The sequence below is a fragment of the Crocodylus porosus genome, unplaced genomic scaffold (genome assembly GCF_001723895.1).
Source record: "Crocodylus porosus isolate Cpor-Errol unplaced genomic scaffold, CroPor_comp1, whole genome shotgun sequence".
Lineage (NCBI taxonomy): Eukaryota > Metazoa > Chordata > Crocodylia > Crocodylidae > Crocodylus > Crocodylus porosus.
Window position 1 is genome coordinate 103,976,819 of NW_017728886.1, and position 27,573 is coordinate 104,004,391.

The following is a 27,573-nucleotide window of genomic DNA, read 5'->3' on the forward strand; positions in this document are numbered from 1 at the left end:
CAACAAAGTTGGTGCTTGAGGATCACAGACTTAATGCTGATAACATTGGTTTCAACAAGGATGCCAGTGTTTTGTGTGGTGATGTGGAGGATTTTCTGGAGGCATTATTGGTGATACCTCTCTACGGTCTTGAGATGATGATGGTAGGTCATCCATGTTTCACATCTGTAGAGGAGAATGGGGATAATGACTGCTTTTTAGACCTGGATCTTGGTGTCTTTCCAGAGATTGCAGTGAATGTGGAGGCAATTTCCCACAGGAGGCACTTGCGCACTGGATCCTGTGCTGGATCTCCTCATCAGTGTTCACTCTCCGAGAGAGATGGCTCCCAATGTAAGGGAAATGGGTCTTTCCCTCAATAGTAATTTGGGAGGGAGGTAAAGGACTAGCCTTTCTGGAGCAGGCTGATAGAGCATTTTAGTCTTCTCAATGTTGAGGGAGCGTCCCAGAGTTTGGTAGGCTTCTCCAAAAAGATCCAGCATGATCTGGTGGTTTTCCTCAGTCTGTGCAAAGATGACACAGTGATCGGTATACTAAAGGTCAAGGATGGTTGTTTTAAGTACTTTGGTCTTTGACTGAAAATGTCCCAGATTGAGGAGTCCTCCATCCATTCAGCACTCAATGTCAATTGCAGAAGGAAGGCGATCCTTAATGAGAACCAGGATGACTGTCAGAAAAATAGAGAACAAAGTTGGGGTGACCAATTAGGGGATGTGGATGTGTCTCTGATCCGCTATGTAGAATGGTCACAATCTTCTCGCTGTGGAGGAGCCTCAGGACCTTGACGTAATTTTTCAGGGCATCCAAATATGGACAGTACTTTTCATAAGGCTTCATGATTGATGGAGTCAGAGGCTGTAGTAAGGTCAATGAAGGTCATATACAGGTCCTGATGTTGTTTCTGACATTCTTCTTGGAATTGGCAGGCAACAAAGATTGTGTCAGTTGTCCCACAGGATAGTTTGAAACCACACTAAGATTCTGTCAGGACTTCCTGAGCAAGAGGCAGAAGCAGAAGGCAGTGCAGGAGGATGTATGCAAAAATTTTCCCTACTGTGAAAAGGAGGGCCATATGCCAACAGTTCTTGCACACAAACTTATTCACTTTCTTGAAGACAGTCATGATGTTGGAATTCCTCAGGTCCCCAGCAATCTCTTCATTGTTCCAAATCCAAAGAATACATTTGTGTAGTCTCATTAAAAGATTTTTTGCTATCAGACTTATAGATTTCAGCAGGTATGCCATCTGGTCCAGTAGCCTTGTTGTTCTTGGTTTCTTTGTTGGCACTTCAGACTTCTAGTATAGGAGGGTTGCTGAGAGATCTCCTTTCAGGGTGCTGGGGTATGGACTTGATGGTGGTATTTACCACAGTCAACTCACGGTTCAGTAGTGCCTCAAAGTACTCTTTCCATCTTGCTTGGATAGATTAATTGTCTTTAAGGAGCACTGAGCAATCCTGCAATTGCAGGAAAGTAGGACCACCATAGCAAATAGTACATGGTAAATGAAAATGCCTCTTGAATAGCCCATGAAGTAAAAAGTAATTGGTGTTTACAATATTCTTCCACTTTTCCCCACACTCTGCGGACACGCTGAACTTTGAGATGTGTATGTCAGTACATAGTTTCATAGTGCTTAGGGTCGGAAGGGACCTAAACAGATTATCAGGTCTGACCCCCAGCCCTAGGCAGTAACGAGTGCCGGGGTCATAACACCCCAGCCAAATATCTGTCCAGCCTCCTCTTGAAAACCCCCAATGCAGGAGAAAGAACCACCTCCCTTGGGAGTCCATTCGAGAGCCTGGCAGACCTAACTGTAAAGTAATGTCTCCTGATGTCCAGCCTGAACCTTCTCTCTAACAATTTGTGGCCATTATTCCTAGTAACCCCCAGTGGTGCCCAGGGGAACAGAGCCTCACCCAATTCCTGCTGGTCCCCAGTAAGTTTGTAAATGGCCACCAGATCCCCTCTCAGCTTTCTCTTATGGAGGCTGAATAAATTCAGGCCCTTTAGCCTCTCTTTGTAGGGCCTGACCCGCTGCCCCTTGACCATGCGAGTGGCCCTCCTCTGGACCCTCTCAATGCTAGCCACATCCCTCTTCAAGTGTGGTGCCCAAAACTGGACACTGCACTCCAACTGCAGCCTGACCAATGCCACGTAGAGGAGAAAGATCACCTCCTTGGACCTGCTTGTGATGAATCTGTCAGCCTTACTGACCCCTCCCTTGCATTGGTGGCTCATGTTCATCCTGGAGTCAACAATAACTCCAAGATCCCTTTCTGCCACTGTTTTGACAAAAGGGGTGTTCCCCAGCCAATAGGTGTGTTGCTGGTTCCTTCTCCCTAGATGCAGCACCCTGCACTTGTCTGCATTGAATTCCATCCTATTCTCATCCGCCCACCTCTGTAACCTGTCTAGATCTAGCTGGATTCTGTCCCACCCCTCCAGCATGCCCACCTCACCATCCATCTTGGTGTTGTCAGCGAATTTGGAAAGTGTGCTTTCCACACCCACATCCAGATCACTAATAAAGATGTTGAACAGTACAGGCCCCAGGACTGAGCCCTGGAGAGTCCACTGCCCACATCCCTCCAGGTCAAAAACCACTCTCTGGGTCTGACCATCTAGCCAATTTGGCTAGTAATTTTACATAATCCTCAATATAATGTCATAATTATGCCACCAGGTATGCTGGGGTAGCATCACAGCTCTACTCATGAGAAGCATGTTACTTCCCGCTTCATGGAGAAAGCTGTGAGACAACTTAAGGGACAGTGCATAGGAAAATGTGACAATGCCCTATCTCCCCACCTTGTGATAGTGACACAACAGGCCATGATCTTCCCCTACAGGAATGAGAAGATACCCAACTACTATAATTTTATCTTAAATTTCTGCCAGGAGTTCACAGAATGTGAATCATCTCTATCCGTCTTGCATGCCAGCTTGTCTCTCTGGCAAATTCTACAAGATTTCTCACTACTGATTTCATCATAATGTGTCCAAAACAAAGTACCTCAGCTGTCCAACAAGCCCCTGCCACCACCTCAAACAATTCTGTGATGCTGTTAAGAAACACCCCCCACCCTGCAGTTTCCGCCTATAACAAAACTATCACTTGCGGAGGGAGCTCAGGGTTGCCAGACCCAAGAATTCAAATATCACGTTTGGCTTCCAAAATATGATGTGACTGGTTTAAAAATAATGAGATTACAAATATAATAAAAAGATATCAAAGTCTACTAATCTCCCAGTGTTTGAGCATTGTAGGGTTCATGTCGTCGAGGTTTTGTCCACAGTGAATACTTTTTTTTGTAGTGAAAAACAGATTCTCACCTAACTCCCTAACGCAGAGAGACAAATCCCCTGATATTAAATACCGGGAGACTGCAGTAAACACACAGAAATTAACAACAGTGCACATCAAACGGCTAATCAACATCCACATTCTATGCTTCTGGTAACTATTTTTGAACTCCCACCCATTCAGAAGCACCCCAATCACTTTCCTTCTGTTATGCTGCTGTCTGAAATCTGGCTTTTTCTAACAATCAACATTCCTATTCAGACTCATTATCACATGTCTAGCCTACAACAACTTCCTCTTCTCATACCTCTAATTCATATTGTGTATTCTGAACACAGCTGCTAGAATCACCTTTTTTGCTCTTCTTTCTGATCAAACACGCATCCTCTTTGAAGCCCTGACCTGTCTCCTTCCCACTTGGTGTGGCCAATGATGCCACACTTGATTGCTCATTTTCACACTTCTGCATGTGCTATTGTGCCTTCTCCCCTGTGGCCTTCTATGGTAGCAGCCACCTCCCAAAATTAATCCATGAGACCAGTAGTCTCCCCCCTTCAAATCTCTCCTGCACCCCATGATGGGGCTGGAACTTCCACAATAATTCTGATGATGGTGGGGGCTGGTGTGGTTAGGAGGAATTGAAAGACAGTATGCAAGATCACATGTGTTCACAGTGTAGGCTCCCCACAAACACACCCAAATCCAAAATATGACTGTGCACTCAGCAGCCTATTCATTGCCTCTCTCTCAGAGCACCAAGTGAAACAGGAACTCCCCAAACTCTAAAGTCTGGGGAAAGGCTTAGCTTGGCTTAGCTAGGCCAGCCACACTGTGTGTACCTAGTGGTCCATCCCTGCCCTAGAATAGGAGCCTTCTATGAGGTACACTGAATGTAGCTCTAAAGTAGTAACGATCTGAATTGCTTTGCAAAGGGTTCAATGTTCAAACCCTCCTGGTGCTGAGTAATAGTGGACTATGGCAGTTGCTTATAAAAGAAAGTCAGAATAAATCCTATAGAAAAAGAAATCACTGTAAATACACTACTTACCAGAGAGGCTATGGATTTCGGTTACAAGGTTACTCAACAACTAAAAAATACTAGATTTATCACTGCTTGCATAACTTCAACTTACTCTACCCTTTGTTTGCTGGCTTTGTGTATGCATTATGATACAGTCTTTAATTTCATGACCATACACTAGTTTTTCCACAGGTCCTCTGCCGTATTCAGTACATAAGAATGGAAAAGAGGGAAGAATTAATATCTTTGAGCAGTTAAATTGTCACATTTCCTACATTTTTTTTTTTTTTTACTTTGCAGTCTAAAAAAACTCCCAAAAACTCTTGACAAGTTTGAGGGCCCTGGTTCATGTTCAGATTAAAGCAGGAGAGAAACCAGTTATTGAGCTGTTACACATTTTTAAGCACTAACTTTATAGCTGGTCGGCTCTTTATAGCTGCTTAGTCATGTTTATCATGTGATATTACTTTGCATATGCAGCTGGTTTAAATCTATTGCATAATTAACCAGTTAATTGTGTGATAATTACTTTGCACTTGTGGCTAGTCTTATTTTGCACGTGTGGCAAGTCTAGACTTATTGTGTGATTAACCAGTTAATTGTATAATATATGTAGCATGTAGCAGGGGCCTTATTGTAACATCATTTTTCCAAAATGTAGCTTGCTACAATAATTGTTGTACTAAAAAAGTCAGTACTGTTTCTGGTCCCTGGTGTATAAACATTTTTCCTTATATAACTAGCCTTTGTGTATGCTATTTCTGTTTGCTCTATAAAGTCAAGTGACAGGTTTTATAATCAAGTGGATATCAACTGAGTTGAGGACAGATTGTGACAGACTGTTACACAATTACACATGGGTAGGAACTGCATAGTAAACCTCCCTACTTTTGTCACTCTCTACGCAGGACGAATGAACCATACAATCCCTTTGCTTGAAGAAGTGCTGGCTTGATTACTCCATGAACCACTGGAAACACACACTGGCCCCAAAGCCCCCATTACATATCTGTGCACTCTGCAGCCCAGGTGCGCACAGGCAAGTTTGCTGCAAGTCAAATGGGGTCACAGCAGGCCTCTCCTCTACCATGTTGGAAGTCCTGGAAGCCATTTTACCTGAGGATAAGTACCTCCCAGACAACACCTGGTCCTTGCCTTGGAGGGAGCATCTTTCTACCATCTCTAATACAGAGCTGTAAATGGGACATACAGCAGGTACACTGTGAACAGCCCTGCCAAATGACCTATGGAGATTTATGAACCATATTCCAACCTATTTTAATGCAGCACAAGGTCAAAGCCACTACAGTGTAATCACTATAGTTATTATGTATACACAGTGGTATAACTGAGATCAGAATTTGGCTATACATATATATGTTACCAGACTCTTGTTCCCACTGAGTACACTGAAAGCTGCTTCAAGTGATGTGAAGTACACTCAAAGTTGTTATAATCTGTTTGGGGAGTCCACAGTAGTTACAGTGCTGGTGTAGCCAGTTCTGCACCACTGTCTCAACCTATCTGGCAGGAAAGATTTCGAGTGGGGAAAAAGCGCTATCCAAGCACCCTTTCATTTCAGCAATTCTTAGTTATTAAAATGCCCATGTATTTCAACCCAAAGGACATACAGAACTCTTGAAGCAGTTCTGAATTGTTCCCAAGAACCATAAGACTGCCTATGAGCCTTAAAATAATAGTCACAAGGTTTAGTCATCTGACTCCAAGTAGCTGATGCTGTGGGCAAATATTCTTACTAATTTTGTAAGTAAGATATACCTAGGAGACCTCCCCAAATATAAGAAAATACATATACACCATTGCCTATGTTTTTCAAAGCTATTTAAAATGTAATGCATACCTCAGATGCTGACTTGGAAATCAAGCATATAAGAGACGATTAGGACTTACCGTTACACCAAAGAAGTTAGTTTCATTCATAGCATCCAGAAAAATTTTGCCAAGTTTATGGTTTGTGTAATTAAAATCCTCAATTTTTTGGTGCCTGTTGGTAGCATTAAGATACTTCATTGCCCGCTGTAGCGTTTTGGCAATCACCCATATTCCATCATAGGCATAACCATGAAATTTACTGGACTGTCCATCTCCACGTTTAGCATTGTATTCCTTTTCATACTGTTGTGGAGTCTGTAGAGAAGGAAATAAATCTTTACTACTTTGCATGTCACATATTTGGATCCACAATTTGCACCCTAAAAATACATTTTATAAACAAGTCCTACTGATATATGCAAGATCCCTAAACAAGGGCTAGGCAAGAGTTAAAATCTGAGAAGCTCCTGCACTCTCCTGAATTGCAGGAGTGATGATATTAGGAGTGGGGGAAAGGATCTAGACAGAGAGAAAATTGTTCCAAAGCTCTGTCATCTAGCACATTGATTCTCAATCACTGCTCTATTCTTAAGCGGGCCAGGAAATCCTTCTAAGGGTGCTGTGTAATAATAGCACTGTTAGGTGTGAAAACCATGATTCACAAAATAAACCCAGAGATTTCAAATAGGAACCTATAGCATCAAAAACATTCTGACCTGTTGTTCTTCTTTCTGAGAACTCTGCAACAGAACAATTGCTCTACTATTTTTCCATAGTTAAAAAATTAGTGAAACGTATGAGATGGCATTTTCCAAAGGGTTCCTTGGGAGTGTCCAGATGAACATGGCCATGCAGTATGTGGTGACTCAAACACGTTTGCAGCACCACATATTGCGTTGCCAGGTGTTGTCTGCCCTTCAAGTGTGCATTGCTTGTGCATGTGCTGCTCTGTTTTTTTTTTCCATGGGGTTTTTTGACCCTGGATATCCAAGGGTCAAAAAAACCTCACGGAAAAAAACCCAGTAGTGCATGTATGGGCAGTGGATGCTGCTGAAAAGCAGAGCCAGGCCACCCAGAGGCATGCGGCTGCTGCCAGCCAGGTTCCACCCAGGTGGATTGCCAATTCTGCAGCCCCAGGAGGGCCCCAGGTAAGGCCCAGTGCTGGCCCCAGCCTCGCCAAACATCGCTGGGGCAACTTGCTGCATGACAAAGTGTGTGTAGCCCGGGTGCCCCCAGGGTGCCAAACATCTGCGCTCATCTGGACATGCCCCTTTAGTCTAACAAGGTTCAGAACCACTGATTCAAAGGTTTGGTGATGCCCTAAAGTGCAATGTTACATAAACTTTCCATTTTTTCTTAATATAACATTACTCTAAACAATAAAAGTCCTATGCATGTGAAAAGGGGAAGAAGGTAAGGGAATGAGAGTCTGGAGTCCACTCATGGATGGAGAAAAGTAAAATGAATGCAAGAAGACAACAGGGAATGAAGGTTATGAAACATGGCAAAGCATCTCAAGTCCACGGGAGAGTGAACAGAGAAGATGAGGCATTGCTGTATATGACTTATTTGGAGATGCACATAACTCCCTCACTTTTCTGGCCATTGAAGGTACCTAAAGGCCCAAAATAAATCCGAACCCTACGGGGTTCTCCCTGTAGTTATCACATTTTAAACAACTGGGTGGCAAAACAATATGGACCGTAGTAGGAATATTTTTAAATGCTATACAAACATTGTGGGGAAAAGGACACTAACCCTTCCTGATATGGTCTTTATCACTTTTGAACTAAGGGGTTCAAAATCCACTCCGATGTAACCTTCCATGGCAGTGAGAAGATTCTTCCTGAGACACTGCGAAGAATTAATCCAAGATTCCCACCAGGAACTTTCATACCAGCCAGGAATTATCCATTGATATTTACTGCCATACATCTCCTCATCATATGCCTACAAATTAAAGAAAATAATAAAAAAGAAAGTGAGTAGACATCTAGCAGCTTACTGATTAGAAAACCCCTCAGGTACATATTAAAAAATCCTGTTTAATTTTCTACATAATTAATACATTGATGTAATAATTAAAAGATACAAAGTATTTGCTTTGACAAAAAAAAAGCAGGAAGGGAAAAGCATGGAAGTAGAGCAATTCCATAAACAATCTTTTCTAATGTGCTATTAAACATCAGTATGGATAAATAGGAGCATGAACACACACTCTATCTCTCTCGCGCACACACGCACACACACACAAGCAGGTATTGCTAATGTGAAATATCTTTATTAATCACCAGGTCATAGTAATTTGTCTCAGGTTAAGCACACTTGTTATCAATAAATTGCATTATATCAGAGCTGGGAACATAGCCTTTTGCTACAGTTCATGCTAAATTGCTAAAGAAATAGCATGCTAAATCATCCAAAAACTGAAACCAAGAATTAGGGAGAGAATGAAAACAAAAAATCATAAGCCTGTAACCAGAAAGTCAACAATTCAGTGTTGCAAATGCCCTTGCTGTGATTGTAATGTAACTGGTATAGAAACATTAAGGCCCAAATACTATTTCATCTAAAAGTATCTAAATGCTGCTTCAGCATCCAAACAGTTTAATAAGAAGCATTTTTGATGGTTACAAATTTTAGATCCTGTTTCCATCTGCACAACTAGGCTTGTCCTTCTGAGCATGCTTAGAAAGGATCTGCAGAGACCAAATATGGTCTAGAGCAATCTTGTTTCTCCACCTTTTAGCCGAGGGGTGTCAAACTCAACCCAGGTCCCTGGTTGAATCCAGACGATGGGGACTCCTCCTGGACTAGATCTGTGGGGAGCCAGCAGCAACTGCAGTGGGACTGCATTCAAGCAACAGTGTGATTCTGGGGACCTAACACCGATGGCCATGTTCACTGGAGTCAGGGACCCCCAATTCTGCAGTAGCACACACCCTCAACCTCCAGTAGCTCACCAGTCCACTGGCAGACCTCATGGACCAGTTCCATGGGCTGGATGTTTGACACCCCTGCTTTAGCCCAATGCTGCAATGGCTGGAGGACTTTCCCAGGAAGCAGAACACCTAGGTTTAAGGTCTTCCCAGTTTAGCAGGGGATTAAACTTACCTCCCCTAACTCATTCCCAGAATACTGCTTTAAATACTAGGCCACAGGCTAGGAATTGCCCAGAGCATCATCTTGAAGCTGAGGCTTTAGGTAGCCAAAAGGGCAAGATGTTTGGCCAGGAGAAGAACTAAGCAAATAGCAGCAGACTGGGGCTCAGTGAGAAGGACACTTGCCAGGAAAAGAAGGTGCCTGTAGTTCTGACCCTTGACCTTTCTCCTACTATTATATATCCTTCTTATCAAAATATTATTAAAGTCAAAACAGAAACACCACTGTAGAGGGGTAGAGGCAGGGGCCAAAGACAAGGGCACCCTTCTGTCTATGGCAGTATCCATTTCATGGATTGAGAGAGCCATTTCCTGGGTGTGCATAATGGCTCCTCAGTGGCTCGTCAGCATGTTCAGAAGGGCAAATCTAGTGAGGCAGGTGGAAATAGGATCAAAAATACTAAGTGGCAAGGAGGCAAAAGAGAATTTGGGCCTATGTAGTACCTTTTTGAGGAGGATGAATTAACAGTAAATGTGGTAGCATGACAACCATGTCATAGTAATTCTTTTCCCATACAGAACTTACTAAGTTAATATTGATCCTTTTCTTAAAAATATTGAGTAGTCATTTAACACATAGAAACTGACACTAGGTCAATCTACTTAAAAATATAACATACACAAAGCAGACAATGCATCTACAGTGTTCTGTCTGTTTGTTTTAGACACATAGGGCCCCTTTACATGTGCAGGTAAAGGCGCACTGGGGTCTAATGTGTGATCCACACAAAATCACGCCTTCTGCCAGGCCAAGTATGCATGGCAGGAGGTGTAACTGTGGGATTCTTCAGTACATCCCATCACACCTTACAGCCAGTGCAGGGGAGCTTAATCCTGGGATCCCCCTGTACTGGCAGGAAGCAAGCAATTGCAGCTGGGAGCCCCCTCACTTGAGTGTCCTTCCAGCCATGCTCACCATGGGTAGGAGATTCAGTTGCAGCAATCTCCCAGCCTCAGGGGAGTTCACAACCTCTGCCATGGTCTTCTAGCCTCGGGGGGAGGGGGTGGTGAGACCACTGGCCTCACCATCTGCCCCTTTACTTCTCCCTTCATTGTCTGTTTCCTCACTTTAAGACAATCAGACAATAATTAGATTGTGCACATGGACATTTTATTTAATGCATATATTTTCCATGTTATAATTTAATTATTGGGGGACTCTTCAGCCTGGAAAAACACAGGCTCAGGGGTGCTCTGGTGGCCACCTATAAGTTTATTGGGAGTGCTCACCAGGATCTGGGGAAATGTCTGTTCACCAGAGCGCCCGAAGGGATGCCAAGATCAAATGGTCACAAACTCCTCCGTGGCTGTTTCAGGCTGGACATAAGGAAGAACTTCTTTACTGTCCGAGCCCCCAAGGTCTGGAATAGACTGCCGCCGGAGGTGGTTCAAGCACCTACTTTGAATGCCTTCAAGAGAAATTTGGATGTTTATCTTGCTGGGATCCTGTGGCCCCAGCTGACTTCCTGCCCCTGGGGCAGGGGGCTGGTCTCGATGATCTCCCAAGGTCCCTTCCAGCCCTAATGTCTATGAATCTGTGAATCTATTGGGGTGGGTGGGGGATATTTTAAATTCAGAGTCATCTTGAATTCAGGTAAATATGGTATTATGAAAAGGATTTTTCCAGTTAAAAAGTGCTAATCTTTGAAAATTTTGCTAAGCTTTGCTTAGGGTGGAAACAGACATAATATCTGAAATGTTTCTAAGTGTAACAGGTTTGGAAAAGTTTAAAAAATGGGCCATTTCAGCCCCTAAACACACACCTAGCCCCTGGCTTCTCCCCTAGCTAGACTGTTTCAAAACACAGTGGCTGCATGCCGCAGGCTCTTCAGCTCAGGGTAACAAGGAGAAGTAACAACCTGCAGTTCAGCTCCATGGGAATGGGGAATAGAGTGGACTGTCAGTTCTGCTCTGTAGGCCCCATCTCACACAGCTATGGCTCCAGTCCCCCTCCCCATGGGAAGGGATGCAGGGCAGCAGAGCCAATCTAAGTAAGTGCTCTATGGCTGCTCAGCCTCTGTTCTTCTTGTGCCCCCCCAATACCTTCACAGTGGACAGATATGCAGGAATTGGGGGCTGCAGAGCCAAAATTCTGGATCCAGCAGTGGAGGCATGGGGGCCTCGCAGCAGTGGCACAGGGTGGTGGGAGTACATGGGTCTTGCAGCAGCAGAAGAGCATAGTGGTCTCATAGTACTAGCCAGAAAGGGGAGTGCAGGGTCCCCTGGCAACAGCAGGGCCCTAACAGTGTCCTAAATGCCCAGATCATGCTCGGTACTACTCCTCCCATTAAAGGAAGGATGGGGGCAGCAGTAGCCAGGGTGCAAGGACTCAATGGTGGGGTCAAGGGGCAGGCTGCCTTTCAGCATGGTATATTCTCCACCTTATGCTCTCTCTCTCTCTTCCCCAAGGAAGGGGGGTGGGAAGTAAAGCACTGTGGGATTCTGGAGGACCTATGGGTCCCCTATCCTGCTCCACAGACTTGTGCAGACATAACCAGAAGGCAAGTGCTTCCAAATAGTACCACAATGCACAGGCACCATTCTGGAGCTCTGTGGCCACCTTTCAAAAACTTTAAAGGACACATACGTGAGTACAGCTGGCCCCTGCCTAATTTTCTTGGTGCTCATTTAAGCACCAAGAAAAGCTTTGCTTCCTCATAAATATATGAAATATTTGAGATGTAAGACATGCTAAGGAGATAAAATAGATGCCTGTAGAATAATAAGGTACAACCCTAAAACCCTTAAAGAAATACACTCCTAACAGACTTGAACAAAAATCTGATAAAGAAAAAAAATTCTTACAATTTTTCATTATCATCTGTACAATATTTACAGATGGGGTAGACAGAGATTAGAAAAAAAGAATTATCTAGAATATGAATATACACGTTTCGCTCACTTTACGCTGTATCTGCGCTCCTGGAAAACAGTGCATAACTCAAATTCACATAAAGGGAATCCACTTTACAATGTAACAAATAGGAATACATTCCAAAACCTCAACTGTACTGGCCCCAGACCCATTTCTACCACTTTTACAAGGCAATTTTGATACTCACCAACAGCAGACAGTACACACAAGCACAGGGCACTATCATAGTGGGGGTGGCAACTACAGAAACACGTGTTGCAGACAACGAGTGAGGAGCACAGATCCACAGAGGAGACTATATTTTGGTATGTGTCACTCCCACAATGCACCGCACAAAGCAGCTGACTGTGGACTTCCACCACACACCACACCAATTGCATAAGAGTGAATTTACCTCTCATATAATGAGTTTTTGGTATAAAAAGGATCATTGCATAAGAATGAGTTTGCACATACAGATCCCACATAAAACAAGAGAAACGTGCGTAAGTATAGGACATATTGCTGGTACAGAATGCAATCCTTTAAAAAAATAGCTTAAAAAGAATCTCCAGGGGAATTTGAAGAGGAGATTGAAATATTAGAGCGAAAGCAAGCAAGCAAGGAAGCAAGCAAGAAAGAAAGAAATTAAGACAGACAGGTCTCTTAGGAAGCTCATGTCCTAATGTGGAAAGAACGACAGAGGTGAGCTGTAATTGTGCTTAGACTGTTGTGGTGCTGTCAGTTCTCAACAAATTTGCATGGAGTAATACAATTTTGTTTGGTTGTTTGACCACGCATTGACCTTTTTCACTGGAGGTTTTCAAGAAGAGGTTGGATAGGCATCTATCTGGGACTAGGGTTTAGGAATAGTGTACCCTGCATCTGCAGTTAGACAAGATAGCCCTTCAGTCCTTGTAAAAAAGCAAAGGGACATGAAAACTACAATTTAAAGGGACAGTTAAATTATGCACCTCCACAGGCTACATCAATTCTGTGCCTCAGCAGTCCCCACACCTGCCCTACCCCTCATCCATCCTGCTAAACATCTGTGCTTTGCCCTCCTGCATACCTCAGATCCTCCTGCGGCTTGGAGTCTCAGTATTCCTTCCCCAAACCTCTGGTAGAGGTCAGCTTCAAGCAGAACTGACCGATACAAAGTTATCCCATACTGCAAAAGTGTTCAGTTGCTCAAAACTGCTCCTGTCCCACTTCGAGATAAAACCAAGATTTTTCAAAAATGTTTTGTGAGGCGACTTCAGAACAGCCAGTAAGTTGGTCACTTCCTCTGGGATATAGGAAACCATGATTATCCCTTTCCTGCTAGATTTAAACCAGAATCCTGAACATCCTTCTCTCACAGAACAGGTAAATGCCCTCAGACCAAGACCATTGGCTGTTCTGAGGTGAGTCTGTAACGGTGCTGAAGGGTTTCCTCGGAGCGTGCAAGCTCAATCGGGGCGTTTGCACACTCCGGACAAGGCTCTGCAGTATGCTATCCACACGTGCACATGGAAATCCATGCATGTGCTTGGATCGCTGTAATTCCAGGGTGGGAAGCCTGAGAAAAAACAGGGGGAGACTAGGTGGGGAGAGGACAGCTGACGCTGTGCTGAGAAGGGCTGCTTCTGAGCGGGTTGTTACCAGGACAATTGCTTCTGAGAGGATGATGGGCAGAAGAATTGTGACTGAGTGAGCTGCTACTGAGGGTAGAGGAGCCACCAGCTAAGGAGTACCCAGGATTGCCTGGTATCCTTTACTAAAGCAGCAGGGGTTGTGCAAATGAGTTCTCTTCCCTGCTTTTAAGATCCCCGGGTGCAGGGAGTCACTGGGAGGGAACCAGGGACAGGGGTTGCTAGAGGAGGTTTTCTGGGAGAGCTAGAGAAAGCAGCAGGGAATCGTGGCTGGGTGGGAGCTCCAGCAGAGAGCTCAATAAAGTACAGCTGAGAAGGGGCGCTCCAGGTGCCAAACACAGGGGAGCTGCTTTGGGAAGTGTCTGGGGAATGGTGTGATTGATTGCAGGCATCCAGGGAAGACTGGATATTGGAAGAAACCCTGGTCTCCGGAGCAGCCACACCTGAGGTCCTGACAGGCACCCCCATCTTCTGTCCAGATGACGGCATTGCCTCCCCCATAGGCGACTGGTAGAGGTGCCCCCCACCGACAGCCGACACTGATGCTATCAGTAGGGCTGGTGCCCCCCAACAGGGTTGGTGGCTTCTGCAGATGCCTCCCCAGATTCAGGAGGCACCAGTCACTCATGGCCACCCCTCTTCTGAGGCCAAGTGAGCACCGCTCCCCGTGGCTCTGCTGTGGCCACCGTAGAGTGGGCTACTTTGCTGCAGGCAGAGCAATTTTGTGGAGACTTGGCTGACTAAGTGTATATACCTGTTATAAGTTGCCTGAGTGTTAAACTAGATAACATAATTGCTTTTGTTCTGTGATAAGTATTTGCTTCATCTGCTTGTATAGATTATTATTATTGAGCTCATTGAAATTATTTTGTTTGTTATTTATGGGATGTTGAATTTGTCAATCTCTCAGTTACTATTGTAAATAATAAATTATTGTAAATAGTTATTTAGTGTGTGGTCTGGTGCGGGGAAGACCACAGAAGAGCATTCCCATGAGTGGTGCTCTCAGCTCTGTAGACAGAGTGGGAGTAGACCAAGACCTATTGGCACCCAGGATCCTAAAAATTTGGACGTGGCTGCGGGTAGCACCACTGCCAGGGTTACAAGTCTATTTCAGTTTGTCTTACTGAAGCAGTGCCAATTTGCATAAGTAATTAAACATACATCAGAACAGAAAGACTGGCTTCATAGCCTGGTGGTTCAGGCTCACCTGAAATGTGGGAGACCTGATTTCAAATCCCCAGCCTGAATTAGACAAAGATGTGACCTAAACTTGCATTTCCCAGAACCCAGTTGAGTGCCCTGGCTACTGGGATACCGGCTATACAGGGTTGTGTGAGGAAAGAACATTTTTTTCACATTTCTGTGACGTGGACCAAAATTCAATATCAGAGTGCAGGAATCTTCCCCAATGAAAGTTTAATCAAATTTGGCATGTTATTGCAAAAAAAGATCCATTTCAAGAAATCGTCATTTTTCTGAAGATGGAAAAAAACATATGGAGCTTCATATGTGAAGAGAGAAATGAGCAAGAGAGGTAAAGCAAGGTGGAAATTCAGCCTGCAGGCCAAACGCAGCCCACGTAGCCATGGCATCTGGCCTGTGGGGCTCCCCATGTATTGGGAAATTTGGCAGCAGAACAGCAGTGGCAATTAACACTGCTGCCACTTCCTCTATTAACACTGCTGCCACTTCCTCTACTCCCAAATTTCCAAGACCCACATGGCTGGATCAACCCAGGCCATTGCTACAGTGACAGATTGGGCCCCATGCTGCTGCCATACAGTTGAATCAGCCCATGGCTGCACCCACCTTGCACACCAGATCAGGCCTACTGGCCTGATCCGGCCAGGAGAGGGACCAACCTGTGGGGCACAAATTTGGGCACCACTGCAAAAGCTGACCACTAAAATTAAGAGATGATATGATAGTAGTTTTTATATATTGGAAGAGCTGCCATACAGAATAGGGAAAGCACCTTTTCTCCACAGCATAGTAGGATGTATAGTAATGGCCTGAAATTGCAGCAAAGCAGATTTAGATTGGATACAAGGAAAAACTTCTTCATTATTAGAACAGTGAGGCAGTAGAACAAACTGCCCTTGGGAAGCTGTGGAATCTCCTTCATTGGAAATTTTAAGAAGTTGGATAAGCATTGATTAGGGATAGTCTAGGAATGGCTATGTCTGGAGTATGCTATAAAGAACAGCAGTTGGAAGCCCAGGAGCCCTTTACAGATCACTGGGAGATCATGAGAATAGCTCTGCAGCCCAGAGTCAGTGGATACGAGAGAGGACAATGCTCAGGAGCAGGAGAATGAAACAGAGCTTCACAACTGGCTTAGCTAGAAAAGATTAAAGGTGCTGGAATAAGTTTATGGAGGTAATAGGATGACAGAAAGGGGCATTCTGGCTTTCCAGTTGTGGGATGTGTTGTGCAGAGCTGTTTGCTGTCCCCAGGTTTCAGAGTAGAGTGGAGGGTGCTTCTGATTATGTACTTGGAACTTCAATGGTATCCGCCCTGTGGTCTCCCCATGAGTGCTCTCCAGATAAGGGTGCTGCTGGCATCTAGGCTGCTGACCCAATGCCTGAAAGGAGCTGGTTCTATGCTGGTCATGGGATCATGGATGACACTATTAGGATTTCACATACATTTAACCTCCACTGACCATAGATACACTCCCTATTGCAGCCCTTGGGGCTGGAGCCATCTGCCTTCAAAAAGGCCTTTGAGTCTGAAGGGATAGTAGAGGCCAGTGTGGGGAAGGTAGGGGTCCATGGCAGGTCTTGGCTCTGGTGGCAGAAGGACAGCACATAGGGGTAAAGTATTGGGTAGGATGATCAGGGTCCTGGTGTGAGCAGTCACAATCATGTCCATTCTCTATTGCCTACAGATGCAGAAACTGTCAGGAGCCACTGACGGACTTTCTACCCCAGCAGGCAGAACAAGATTATCTGCCAAGCACAGAGGACACCTTGGGGAAGAAGTTGTGCTACCACCACCACCATTTCTTCTCATCCTTACTCTCCCTAGGAGAGGTCATGCTGATTCCAAGCCAGGTAGCCAAGTACTTAGAGTTCAATGAGGAGGCTGATTACCAAAGATAAAGCTCCCTCAGGGAGTGATGCATTGTACGGCATCTGAGCAAGCCCTTATATGGGATGGTTTGGATAGGGATGATCCATCCTGTCTCAGGCTGGGGTTTAGACTAGATGAGCTCCTGAGGTCCCTTCCAGTCCTACTTTTCTTATTTTCTGATTCCATCAGAATGGATGCATGTTAGTGTTTGCAGCCCAAAGCTGAGAACACAGCTTTCACCCAATTTCCCACTCCTGCTGTCACTTTTGAGCAAAATTAAGACTATATGAGGTCCAGGCCTTAGCATATATGAAGTTCTTTCTTCCCTATGATAAGGATTCAGAGGCATATAGCAGCAAAGTTCACTCACCTCTCATACATGTTCTCTCTTAAGGGGCAGATTCATAGGCACAGCCAGGTTAGCTGAGCTCACAGTTCCTTTGCATTATCAGAACAGTATAAATCAGCCATTGCATACTTTCAGCCTCCCTGGCTGTCCTGCTCAATACCCCTAGGGGACGGGGGCTTCCCAGCTTGCCAGACAGGCAGTTATGTAGCTGCCCTGGCAATGCTGGTTCTTCTAACCCAAAATTCTCAGCTTTCTTGGGAATGGAATAGGAATTTTTGTTTCTGCATGCCTCTACTCTTAACATCTGTGACTGTTCAGGCAACCTCACACCAAAAAATCATTTTAACACACAAAGCCACCACATACAATCTATCCACAGGAGAAAGAAAAAGCTTTCTTTACTAAAAAAAGACTGAAAAGTCTGATGTTTGAATGGCTCACTTGAGGGTTACTATTTAACTCTCTCTGCCTACAGGCTATATAATATAATGTATAACTGTGCCTCAGAAGAGTTAGATAGAACAGTTTATAATAACTTAGCTTAAATGCGACCTGGTATCTTCAAATATAGGTTATGCACGGGATTTCAATTAATTTTAACTATATGGAAAGTTGGAAGAGCCTCTGTTATTTTGTTAAGAACCTTCAGGAATCAGAATAAGGAAAAAATGACACAGATATTAAATTGCTTAAAGGGATCCAGTTTTAAATCACTTTATGCAATTAAGACAATTACTTGTAGGTTCTCAGAAAACTCTTTAAACTAGTAAGTAATGTCAGTCTGAGAAGATCTGCTCTACTTTTCTTATATTACAAAGACCCTGAATTCATGCTTTAAGTGCAAACTGGAACATTACTTTAACTATGAAGTCAATCCCAGCACCTCCATTTTTTAATTTGTTTTGAGTCTTGCCTTGGTTTTGTGCAATAATCTTTAAATTAGTTGACGATAAAACTGTAACTTCATGAAAACTTCAAAACTATGTTACTTACTGTCTGAATCATCAAATCTCTCTGAATCGATTTGGAGGGTTCTGATTTGATTTGGAGAGATTAAAGGGTCTCCTGGTTAATTTGGATTTGGAGATTTGGCCGCCAAATCAGGCCAAATCTCCGTCAAATCGAATCAACGACTGAAGCTTCGCACAGCCCTGCTATCCAGCATTATCAGAATGTGGTCAATGTGAACTTGTCTCTCACTTGTAGTACTTACTGTCTGCTTTGCAACTCAATTGTAGTCCAGTTAAATTCACACTAACTGTAACTGCAACTGTCTATTTTGCAACTAATTGTACACCATGTAACTGTCCCAGAAACAATGAAAGAGAAGCAACTGTCAAAAGGCTTCAACCTTGGAAATGACAGAAATTAGTTCCACAGCTGCTGCCTCCTCGTTTTCAAGGTTTCTAACAGGTTCGTGGATGCTACTGAAACAATTGAAAATGAGGGGCTGGAATCAATTTGGGGGCTAGAAATACCAGTGCTGTAAGCAATGCTTGTTAAATATACACCACTGTTCAAGCTGTTGTATTAGCAGGCCTGAAGCTAACTAGTTCCCTTCATTTTTGAGGGTACTAATAGTGGCCTTGCTGGAAGACATGAAAATGAGGAGAAATACTTAGTTTGGGGGCAGCTAATATCACAGGCCTGACAGGGCTGTGTATTTAATGAGCACTGATTACATTAGGTTTGGTTATGTGCTTATTCCAGATAAGCACATAGACTTATTTCAGCCCCAAGGCCATGCACTTCATCAGACAACACTATATAATGTATAATCTTTAAATATGTTCATCAGCATGGTAGAGATGTTTCCATGTTTTGTTTTGTCCCTTATTCTTGTAGCTATGGCAAAATCATCTGCAAGCCTTTTTGTAGTGTGCTATATAGAGTTTGCAAATCCCCTTTTGGCTGCCACTTCCACTTTCTGAGGCTGTCTGTCAATGTATGCTTGTTTGCCTCTCCTTGCTGCATGTTTTCCTATTTAGCTTGTTCTTTTTTTCCATTTGTAAAATTTCCTCTTGCTCATTAGCACTGAGCAGGTTCAGCTTGGTTGCTCCCAGCAGCAGTATCCCACATGATCTTAGTGATCTCTTCTTTCCTACCCTTAGATAATCCCAGTATGCTCTCAATCATGTCCGAACTGTCCTCCATTCTCCCGGTAAGTGGACGTCCTGAGGCCTGAGGCCATTGACATGGTTAACCAGTGGCTTCAGAGCTGGTGCGATGAGGCAAGCTTTGGGTTTTTTGACAATGACCCATATTTTTGTATGGAGGGCATGCTGAGGTGGGATGGGCTTCACCTCTCCCCTAAGGGCAGACATATCTTTTCCTCTAGGTTGGCTGATCTCATATGGTGGGCTTTAAACTAGCTTTTCCAGGGGAAGGGGCTGCTTTGAGTGGAGAGGATGCTTCACCAGCACACAGGGTGACAAGAGGAAGGAAGCCCAGGTAAGCATCAACGTCCTGGGAGTAGGGGGCCACAACTGTCCTGGGAGTGGGAGAGAGGCACGTGCACCTTCAGGAGGCCTCAAGTGCCTCTACACTAATGCTCATAATATGGGAAGTAAGCAGGAGGAACTGTGCCTCCTGATTGTGAGTAAGAACCCAGACTTAGTAGGGCTCACAGAAACCTGGTGGGACCCTACCTATGACTGGGCAGCAGGCATTTGGGGATACACCCTATATAGACGAGACAGGACAGAGAGGAAAGGTGGGGGGGTTGTGCTTTATGTCAAAGAGCACCTCACATCATCAAGGATTAGTTTTGGGTTAGAGGAGGGTTGGGCAGAGACACTATGAGTCAAACTACAAGCGGGGCATGGTGAAAGGGACCTTACAGTAGGTGTCTATTACAGACCAACCAACCAGGGGGAAGAGCTGGTCCAGGACTTCTCCAGTCAGCTTGTGGAAGTGGTTAGTTCAAGGGATGATATTGTCATGGGTGATCTAACCACCCAGACATTTGCTGGGAGGAGCAGACAGCCAGGTCTGACCACTCACATAGGCTTCTGGTTCTATTACAGGACCTTCACCTTATCCAGGAAGTGCACAGCCCCACTAGGGGTAACACCTTGCTGGACCTGGTCCTGGCCATGGGGGATGACCTGGTGAGGGTACTGCAGGTCCTTGACCACCTGGGCAATAGTGATCATCACCTGCTCGGTTTCACTATCCAACGCAGAGTGTCAAGGGCTTACATCAAGGCTAATACCTTTAACTTCAGAAGGGCCAGCTTCAGTGAGCTTAGGAGACTAGTGGGGGAGGCACTGAGGGCCCAAAAGGTAGAGGAGATGTGAATCCATAAGGGATGGTCGTACCTTAAGGGGGAGATCCTCCAGGCCCAAATCATAACAGTCCCTGAGAGAAACAAGGGTGGTAAGAGTGCTCAGAAACCCCCTTGGCTCAGCAAGGGCATTCAGCAATGCCTGAGGACTAAAAGCGGGGCGTACAACCAGTGGAGGGGAGGAGCTATCACCAAGGAGGAGTACTCCTCCTCGGCCCATGTGTGTAGGAGGGCTATTAGGAAGGCCAAGGCAGAGATGGAACTCAGGCTAGCATCCAGGATTAAGGACAACAAAAAGTCCTTTTTCAAGTACATTGGGAGCAAGAAGAGGGCACCAGGCAATGTAGGGCCCCTGCAAGATGCAAACAGTAATCTTGTGGCTACGCCAGACAAGAAAGCTGATATTTTTAACAGTTTCCTTGCCTCTGTTTTCTTGAACAGGGACTGAGACATCCCACCTACCAGAGGTAGGGACAATCTTGGGGACAGCTCTGTCAGGCCTTTAGTCAGTGCAGATGTAGTTAGGGATCTTCTGGAAGGGCTAGACATTTTTATATCTGCAGGGCCAGATACCCTCTACCCAAGGGTGTTGAGGGAGCTGGGAGGGGTCATCGCGGAGCCCTTGGCCCAGCTGTATGAGCACTCGTGGTCATTTGGCCACGTGCCGGGGGATTTGAAACTGGCTAGCGTGGTCCCAATTTTCAAGAAAGGGAGGAGGGAGGACCCAGGTGACTATAGGCCTGTAAGCCTCACCTCGGTGCTCAGGAAGATCTCCGAGAGAATCATCAAGGAGCATATCTGTGGGGGGCCAACAGGGGAGATCATGCTCAGGGGCAATCAACATGGGTTCATCAAAGCCAGGTCCTGCCTGACCAACCTGGTTGCCTTTTATGACCAAGTGACTAAATCCTTGGATGATGGTGTCACCGTGGACATAGTCTTTCTAGACTTTAAGAAGGCCTTTGACACTGTCTCTCACCCCATCCTCATCAATGAATTAAGCGACTGTGGCATTGATGCCTACACAGTTGTATGGGTAAAAAATTGGCTGATGGGGCGCACCCAGAGAGTAGTGTTGGATGGGTTGTACTCATCCTCGTGAGATGTGAGCAGTGAGGTACCCCAGCCATACCTTGTCATGCATCCAAAGATGCATCTCAAGCCAGTCCAGAGAGGTGATCCTCCCACTCTGTGCAACTTTGGTCAGGCCACAGTTGGAGTACTGTGTCCAGTACTGGGTACCACACTTCAAAAGGGATGTGGCCAGCCTGAAGAGAGTCCAGAGGAGGGCCACCCACTTGGTGAGAGGACAGCAGGACAGGCCCTATGAGGAGAGACTGAAGGACCTGAACCTGTTCAGCCTCAGCAAGAGGAGGCTGAGGGGGGACCTGGTGGCTGCCTACAAACTCATCAGGGGAGATCAACAGCAAATAGGTAGAGCACTTTTCTCCCCAGCACCACCTGGGGTGACAAGGAACAATGGTAATAAGGTGATAGAGAATAGGTTTAGGTTAGAGATCAGAAGGCAATTTTTTACAGTTAGGGTGGCCAAAATCTGGAACCAACTTCCCAGGGAAGTGATCCTCACCCCTACCTTGGGCAAATTCAAGAGGAGGTTGGATGATCATCTGTCTGGGGTCTTGTGAACCAAGCATTCATTCCTGCCTGTGGCAGGGGGTCAGGCTAGATGATCTGTTCAGGTCCTTCCTGACCCTAGCTACTATGAAACTATGCCAACTGATGTCCTTATAGTCCTTTGGGTCTGTTCTACATCAAAGATGGAACCCAAATCTTTCAAGATGGAAAACTTGTTTCAAGGCTGAAGTTCAAACTCCATTATTGTTTAGTGACCTATAAGCCTGGAGGAGTTCATTTTCTTGGTTGCCTTCTTTGCAAGTAATTCCTTTAATTTAATTTGCATTGTGGCAATGCTGAGATAGTCACTGCCTGTGCCCCATCCTGAATTTTCTTTGCAAACTTCTTTATGAGGAAAATGTCCTCCCCTTACCAACAAGATTGTTAGGGTAACATATGAATTTTGGGGAGTGCTGGGTGTGCAGCTCAGTAAAAGTTTTTTTCCTTGTGTCTCAGCAAAAGCTGCTGGTCACAAAGATGGATGATATATTAAAAGCAACTAACTTGGCTAATGCTTAAGTAATGCCAGGGTTGAGGCACTGGAGGGGCAGGTGGCGGTACTCCAGGCAGAGGTTAGCAGGTTGAGGGGGATCAGGGCAATTGAGGAGGAGACTGATGGGTACTTCCTTTCTCTGCAGAGCCAGACACCAAGCAGAGGAATGGACTGCAGAAGCCCTGAAGCCGATACAGAAGGATGGATGACGGTCACCTCCAAGGCCAGGCTGCTCACCACAGAAATGGATCCACCGATCCAGTTGGGGAACAGATACGAAGCCCTGGCTGCACTAGAGGAAAGTGCGGTGGAGGAAATGACATGGGAGGTACCCCGATCCACCCCCGAGCAAGCTGACGGCCAGACAAGCTACCAGAGGAAGGGGAGATGGGTCATCGTAGTGGGCAACTCCCTACTCAGAGAAGCAGAAGGAAACATCTGCTGCCCAGATCCCATGGCGCATGAGGTGTGTTGCCTGCCAGGGACCAAGATCCGGGATGTCACGACAAGGATTCCTGACCTGATCTGGCCCTTGGACTACTATCCCATGGTCCTCATCCATGTAGGAACCAATGATGTGGCCAGGAGTAGTCCTGACCGTGTCATGGGTGACTACAGGGCTCTGGGGGCCGGGCTTAGGGAGATGGGGGTGCAGATGGTCTTTTTGTCCATTCTCCTGGTCAGAGGCCATAGTAGGCATCACAGCACCTGCATCAGAGAGGTCAACCTGCGGCTCAGGAATTGGTGCCATACTGCAGGGTTTGGCTTCCTGGACCATGACCCACACTTCCTGGCAGGGGACTTCCTGGGGCATGATGGACTTCACCTCTCAGCGAAAGGTAAAAGTCTTTTCTCCAACAGGTTGGCTGATCTCCTATGTTGGGCTTTAAACTAGCTCAGACAGGAGATGGGGAGGCAGAAGAAGGAGATCATCAGGAACTTGCCTTCCATGGGACGTCCAGCAGTACAGCACAGGTAAGCAATAAGCAGGTAAGCAATAAGGGGCCCATTGGGCATCAGAGCTGGGGGGGGACAAAGGCACCAGCCATAGGGCTCAAGTGCCTATACACTAAAGCTAGGACCATGGGGAGCAAGCAGGATGAACTAGCACTCCTGCTTGCAGAGAACACTTACGACTTAGTGGGGTTAACAGAAACCTGGTGGGACTCTACCCACGACTGGGCAGTACACATTAAGGGTTATAAGCTATACAGAAAGGATAGAGTGGAGAAGAGAGGGGGAGGGGTTGCACTCTATGTCAAGGATCGTTATACATCAACCCTTATCAAAATGGAATCAGAGGAGGAGAAAGTAGAAGGATTATGGGTTAGGATACATGGAGGTCAAGGAGAAAGGGATTTGGTGGTAGGGGTCTGCTACAGACCCCCATACCAAGGGGAAGAACTAGATTTGGAACTCCTGAGGAAGCTCTCAAAAACCATAAAAACTAGGGAGGCAGTAGTCATGGGGGACCTAAACTACCCTGACATCTGCTCGGAGACACAAACAGCAAATTCCTACCTTTAACACAGGTTCCTATCCTGTGTACAGGACCTCCACCTGACACAAAAGGTACATGGTCACTAGGGGGAATGCCTTACTGGACCTGGTATTGGCAACAGGGGATGACATGATAGGGGACCTACAGATCAGTGGTCACCTGGGGGACACTGACCACCAAATAATAGAATTAATCATAAGGCGTAGAGTGGGTAAGGTAACTAGTAGTGTGGAAATGCTAGACTTCAGGAAGGCTGACTTCAGCGAACTCAGGCATTTAGTCAATGATGTGCTGCAGAGTAGGAGATTTGGTGAGATGGGAGCCCAGGAAGAGCAAAAAGGGGGGCATATAAGCAGTGGAAACAGGGAGAGATTACTAAAGAGGAGTATGCCTCCTGAGCTTGCAGTTGTAGGGAGGCAGTTAGAAAGGCCAAAGGTACCATGGAGCTGAGGATGACATCCCAAGTTAAGGATAACAAAAAATTGTTTTTCAGATATATAGGGAGTAAAAGGAAGGCCCAGGGTGGAATAGGACCACTACTGAATAGGCAAAAGCAATTGGTGACAGACAGGGAGGACAAGGCTGAACTCCTCAATGAGTTCTTTGCCTCAGTTTTCCTAAACAAGGGGCAATACAAGTCTCACATTGTAGAGAGGCAACAGCTGGGTACCAGGCTACCAAGCATTGACCCTGAGATGTTGCAGAGTCATTTGGAAGGACTGGATGTGTTTAAGTCGGCAGGCCCAGATGAGGTCCATCTGAGGGTACTGAAGGCACTGGCTGATATCATTGCACAGTCACTGGCAAGAATATTTGAGCACTCGTGACGCATGGGACAAGTCCCGGAGGACTGGAAAAGGGCCAATGTGGTCCCTATTTTCAAGAAGGGGAGGAAGGAGGATTCAGGCAACTATAGGCCAGTCAGTCTCACCTCCATCCTTGGCAAAGTCTTTGAAATGATTATTAAGGCTCATATATGTGAGAGCCTAGCAAGAAAAATTATGCTGAGGGGAAACCAGCACAGGTTCGTAGCAGGTAGCTCATGTCTGACTAACCTAGTCCCTTTTTATGACCAGGTTACAAAACACCTCAACACAGGAGTAGGGGTTGATATCGTTTACTTAGACTTCAGGAAGGCCTTCGATACAGTATCCCACCCCATACTGGTGAACAAGCTAAGAGGCTATGAACTGGATGATTACACAGCCTGGTGGGTGGCAAAGTGGCTAGAGGGTTGTACCCAGAGAGTGGCAGTGGATGGGTCAGTATTGACCCGGAAGGGAGTGTGTAGTGGGGTCCCGCAGCGCTCAATCCTTGGACCGATACTCTTCAATATCGACGAGGGAGTGAAGTGTACTCTGTCCAAGTTTGTGGATGATACAAAATTGTGGGGAGAGGGGACACACTGGAGGGCAGGGAACAACTACAGGTAGACCTAGACAGGTTGGACAAATGATCAGAAAACAATAGAATGCAATTTAACAAGGAGAAATGCAAAGTGCTGCACCTAGGGAGGAAAAATGTCCAGCACACCTACTGCCTAGGAAATGACCTGGTCGGTAGCACGGAAGCAGAATGGGATCTTGGAGTCCAAGATGAACATGAGTCATTAGTGTGACAAAGTCATCAGAAAAGCTAACTCCACTTTATAGTGCATCAGCAGATGCATGACAAACAGAACCAAGGAGGTGATCCTTCCCCTCTATCGGACGTGGGTCAGACCGCAGTTGTAATACTGTGTGCAGTTTTGGGCGCCACACTTCAAGAGGGATGTGGATAATTTGGAGAGGGTCCAGAGATGGGCCACTTGTATGGTTAAGGGCTTGCAGGCCAAGCCCTACGAGGAGAGACTAGGGCACCTGGACCTCTTCAGCCTCCACAAGAGAAGGTTGAGAGGTGACCTTGCCTATAAATTCATCATGGGGGCACAGAAGGGAATTGGTGAGGCTCTACTCACCAAGGCACCCCTGGGGGTCACAAGAAATAATGGCCATAAGCTAGCAGAGAGCAGATTTAGACTGGACATTAGGAGGAACTTCTTCACAGTTAGAGTGGCCAAGGTCTGGAATGGGCTCCCAAGGGAGGTGCTGATCTCCCCTACCCTGAGGGTCTTCAAGAGGAGGTTGGATGGGCATCTGGCTGGGGTCATCTGAACCCAGCACTCTTTCCTGTCTGTGTAGGGGGTAGGACTCGATGATCTATTGAGGTCCCTTCTGACCCTAACATCTATGAATCTATGAATAAGCGGATTCTTAACAAAAGGATAGGGTGCAAAGTGCATGATGTGTTGAGTAAAAATAGAATGCAGCCCACTAGCTATCGTCAGAAGACAAAACAGAAGTGTGGCTTTGGAGATGGTGCTAAAGTCAGCAAGAAAACAAGAAAGAACTAGCGAGAAACCGCAAGTGACTGAAAGAAGCGAAGGTCAAAGTCTTTCGCATGTGCTATTAGCAGAGAGGCAAGTAAATGAATGGAATGCATAGGCAATACCATGCTAAGGACACAAAGAGTAAACGGAGGTGGAACTCAGGATGGGAAGAGAAATGGGTGGAACCAAAGGAGGGACATAGGCAGGGTGAACGTTAATAAGTATGAACCAAGTTATATAAAATGTGAAAAGAACTAATGTTCAATGCGGCTCCCTGGTTTGTTGTTTTTTGGGAGCTAGTCCAAAACTGTCTCTATTCTGAATGAAGCTGTTGCAAGCAATGTGTGCTGGTGTTTGCTCCCTGCTTGCTCTGGCTAATGAGTAATATGGGCAATTGGATCGTTTCCCTAGTTTTTGGGCGCCACATGGAGTCAGGGTCTAACAAAGATGATTTCATTAGCAAGCCTCTACAAGTTTTCTCCATTCCCACTGCACAAATCAATTCCATGCATGTCAATAATATTGCTTAGTAAATGATCTGTTCCTACTTATGCATTCATAGTAACCTAGATGATGAACATATCATTCTATTGGACTCTGCTAATGAGATGAGATTCTATTGGACTCTGCTAATGAGATGAGATTCTGTAGGATTTTAAAAAAATTGTTTTTGTCTTCAGGGTACTTATTTGGTGGGGGTAGAACTGGATGCTTATCTTCACTCACTACCTCTAGCATCAGACACATTATTCTGCTCTTCATTGGTTTCTAGTCTCATATGGTTACCTGAACAGGGCATTTTTTTCTTTTCCTCCAGCTGAGTAGATTATCATTTTCTTATTATTCAATCTGATACAGTCTGCTCCTGTATATACCTACTCATCCCAAAAATGTCAATAACATTCCCTCTCTCCTGAACGTGAGCTTTCTAACTTGCAGAATCACAGGGATGTTACAAAATCTTATTTCATAGATTTCATAGACATCAGGGCTGGAAGGGACCTCGGGAGATCATCGAGTCCAGCCCCCTGCCCAAAGGGCAGGAAGTCAGCT

General features: G+C 45.5%; 1 protein-coding gene across 1 annotated transcript in view; it reads right to left on the minus strand.

Annotated features, from left to right (window-relative positions):
• Nucleotides 1-27,573, minus strand: part of GABBR2 (gamma-aminobutyric acid type B receptor subunit 2) — a 1,005,856-nt gene that overhangs the window by 471,897 nt on the left and 506,386 nt on the right. The window contains exons 6-7 of the mRNA XM_019540184.1: nt 7,920-8,111; nt 6,240-6,476 (exon numbers count right to left, since the gene is read on the minus strand). Of these exons, the coding sequence (XP_019395729.1) occupies nt 6,240-6,476; nt 7,920-8,111 (429 nt within the window). The remainder of the gene's footprint in view (nt 1-6,239; nt 6,477-7,919; nt 8,112-27,573) is intronic.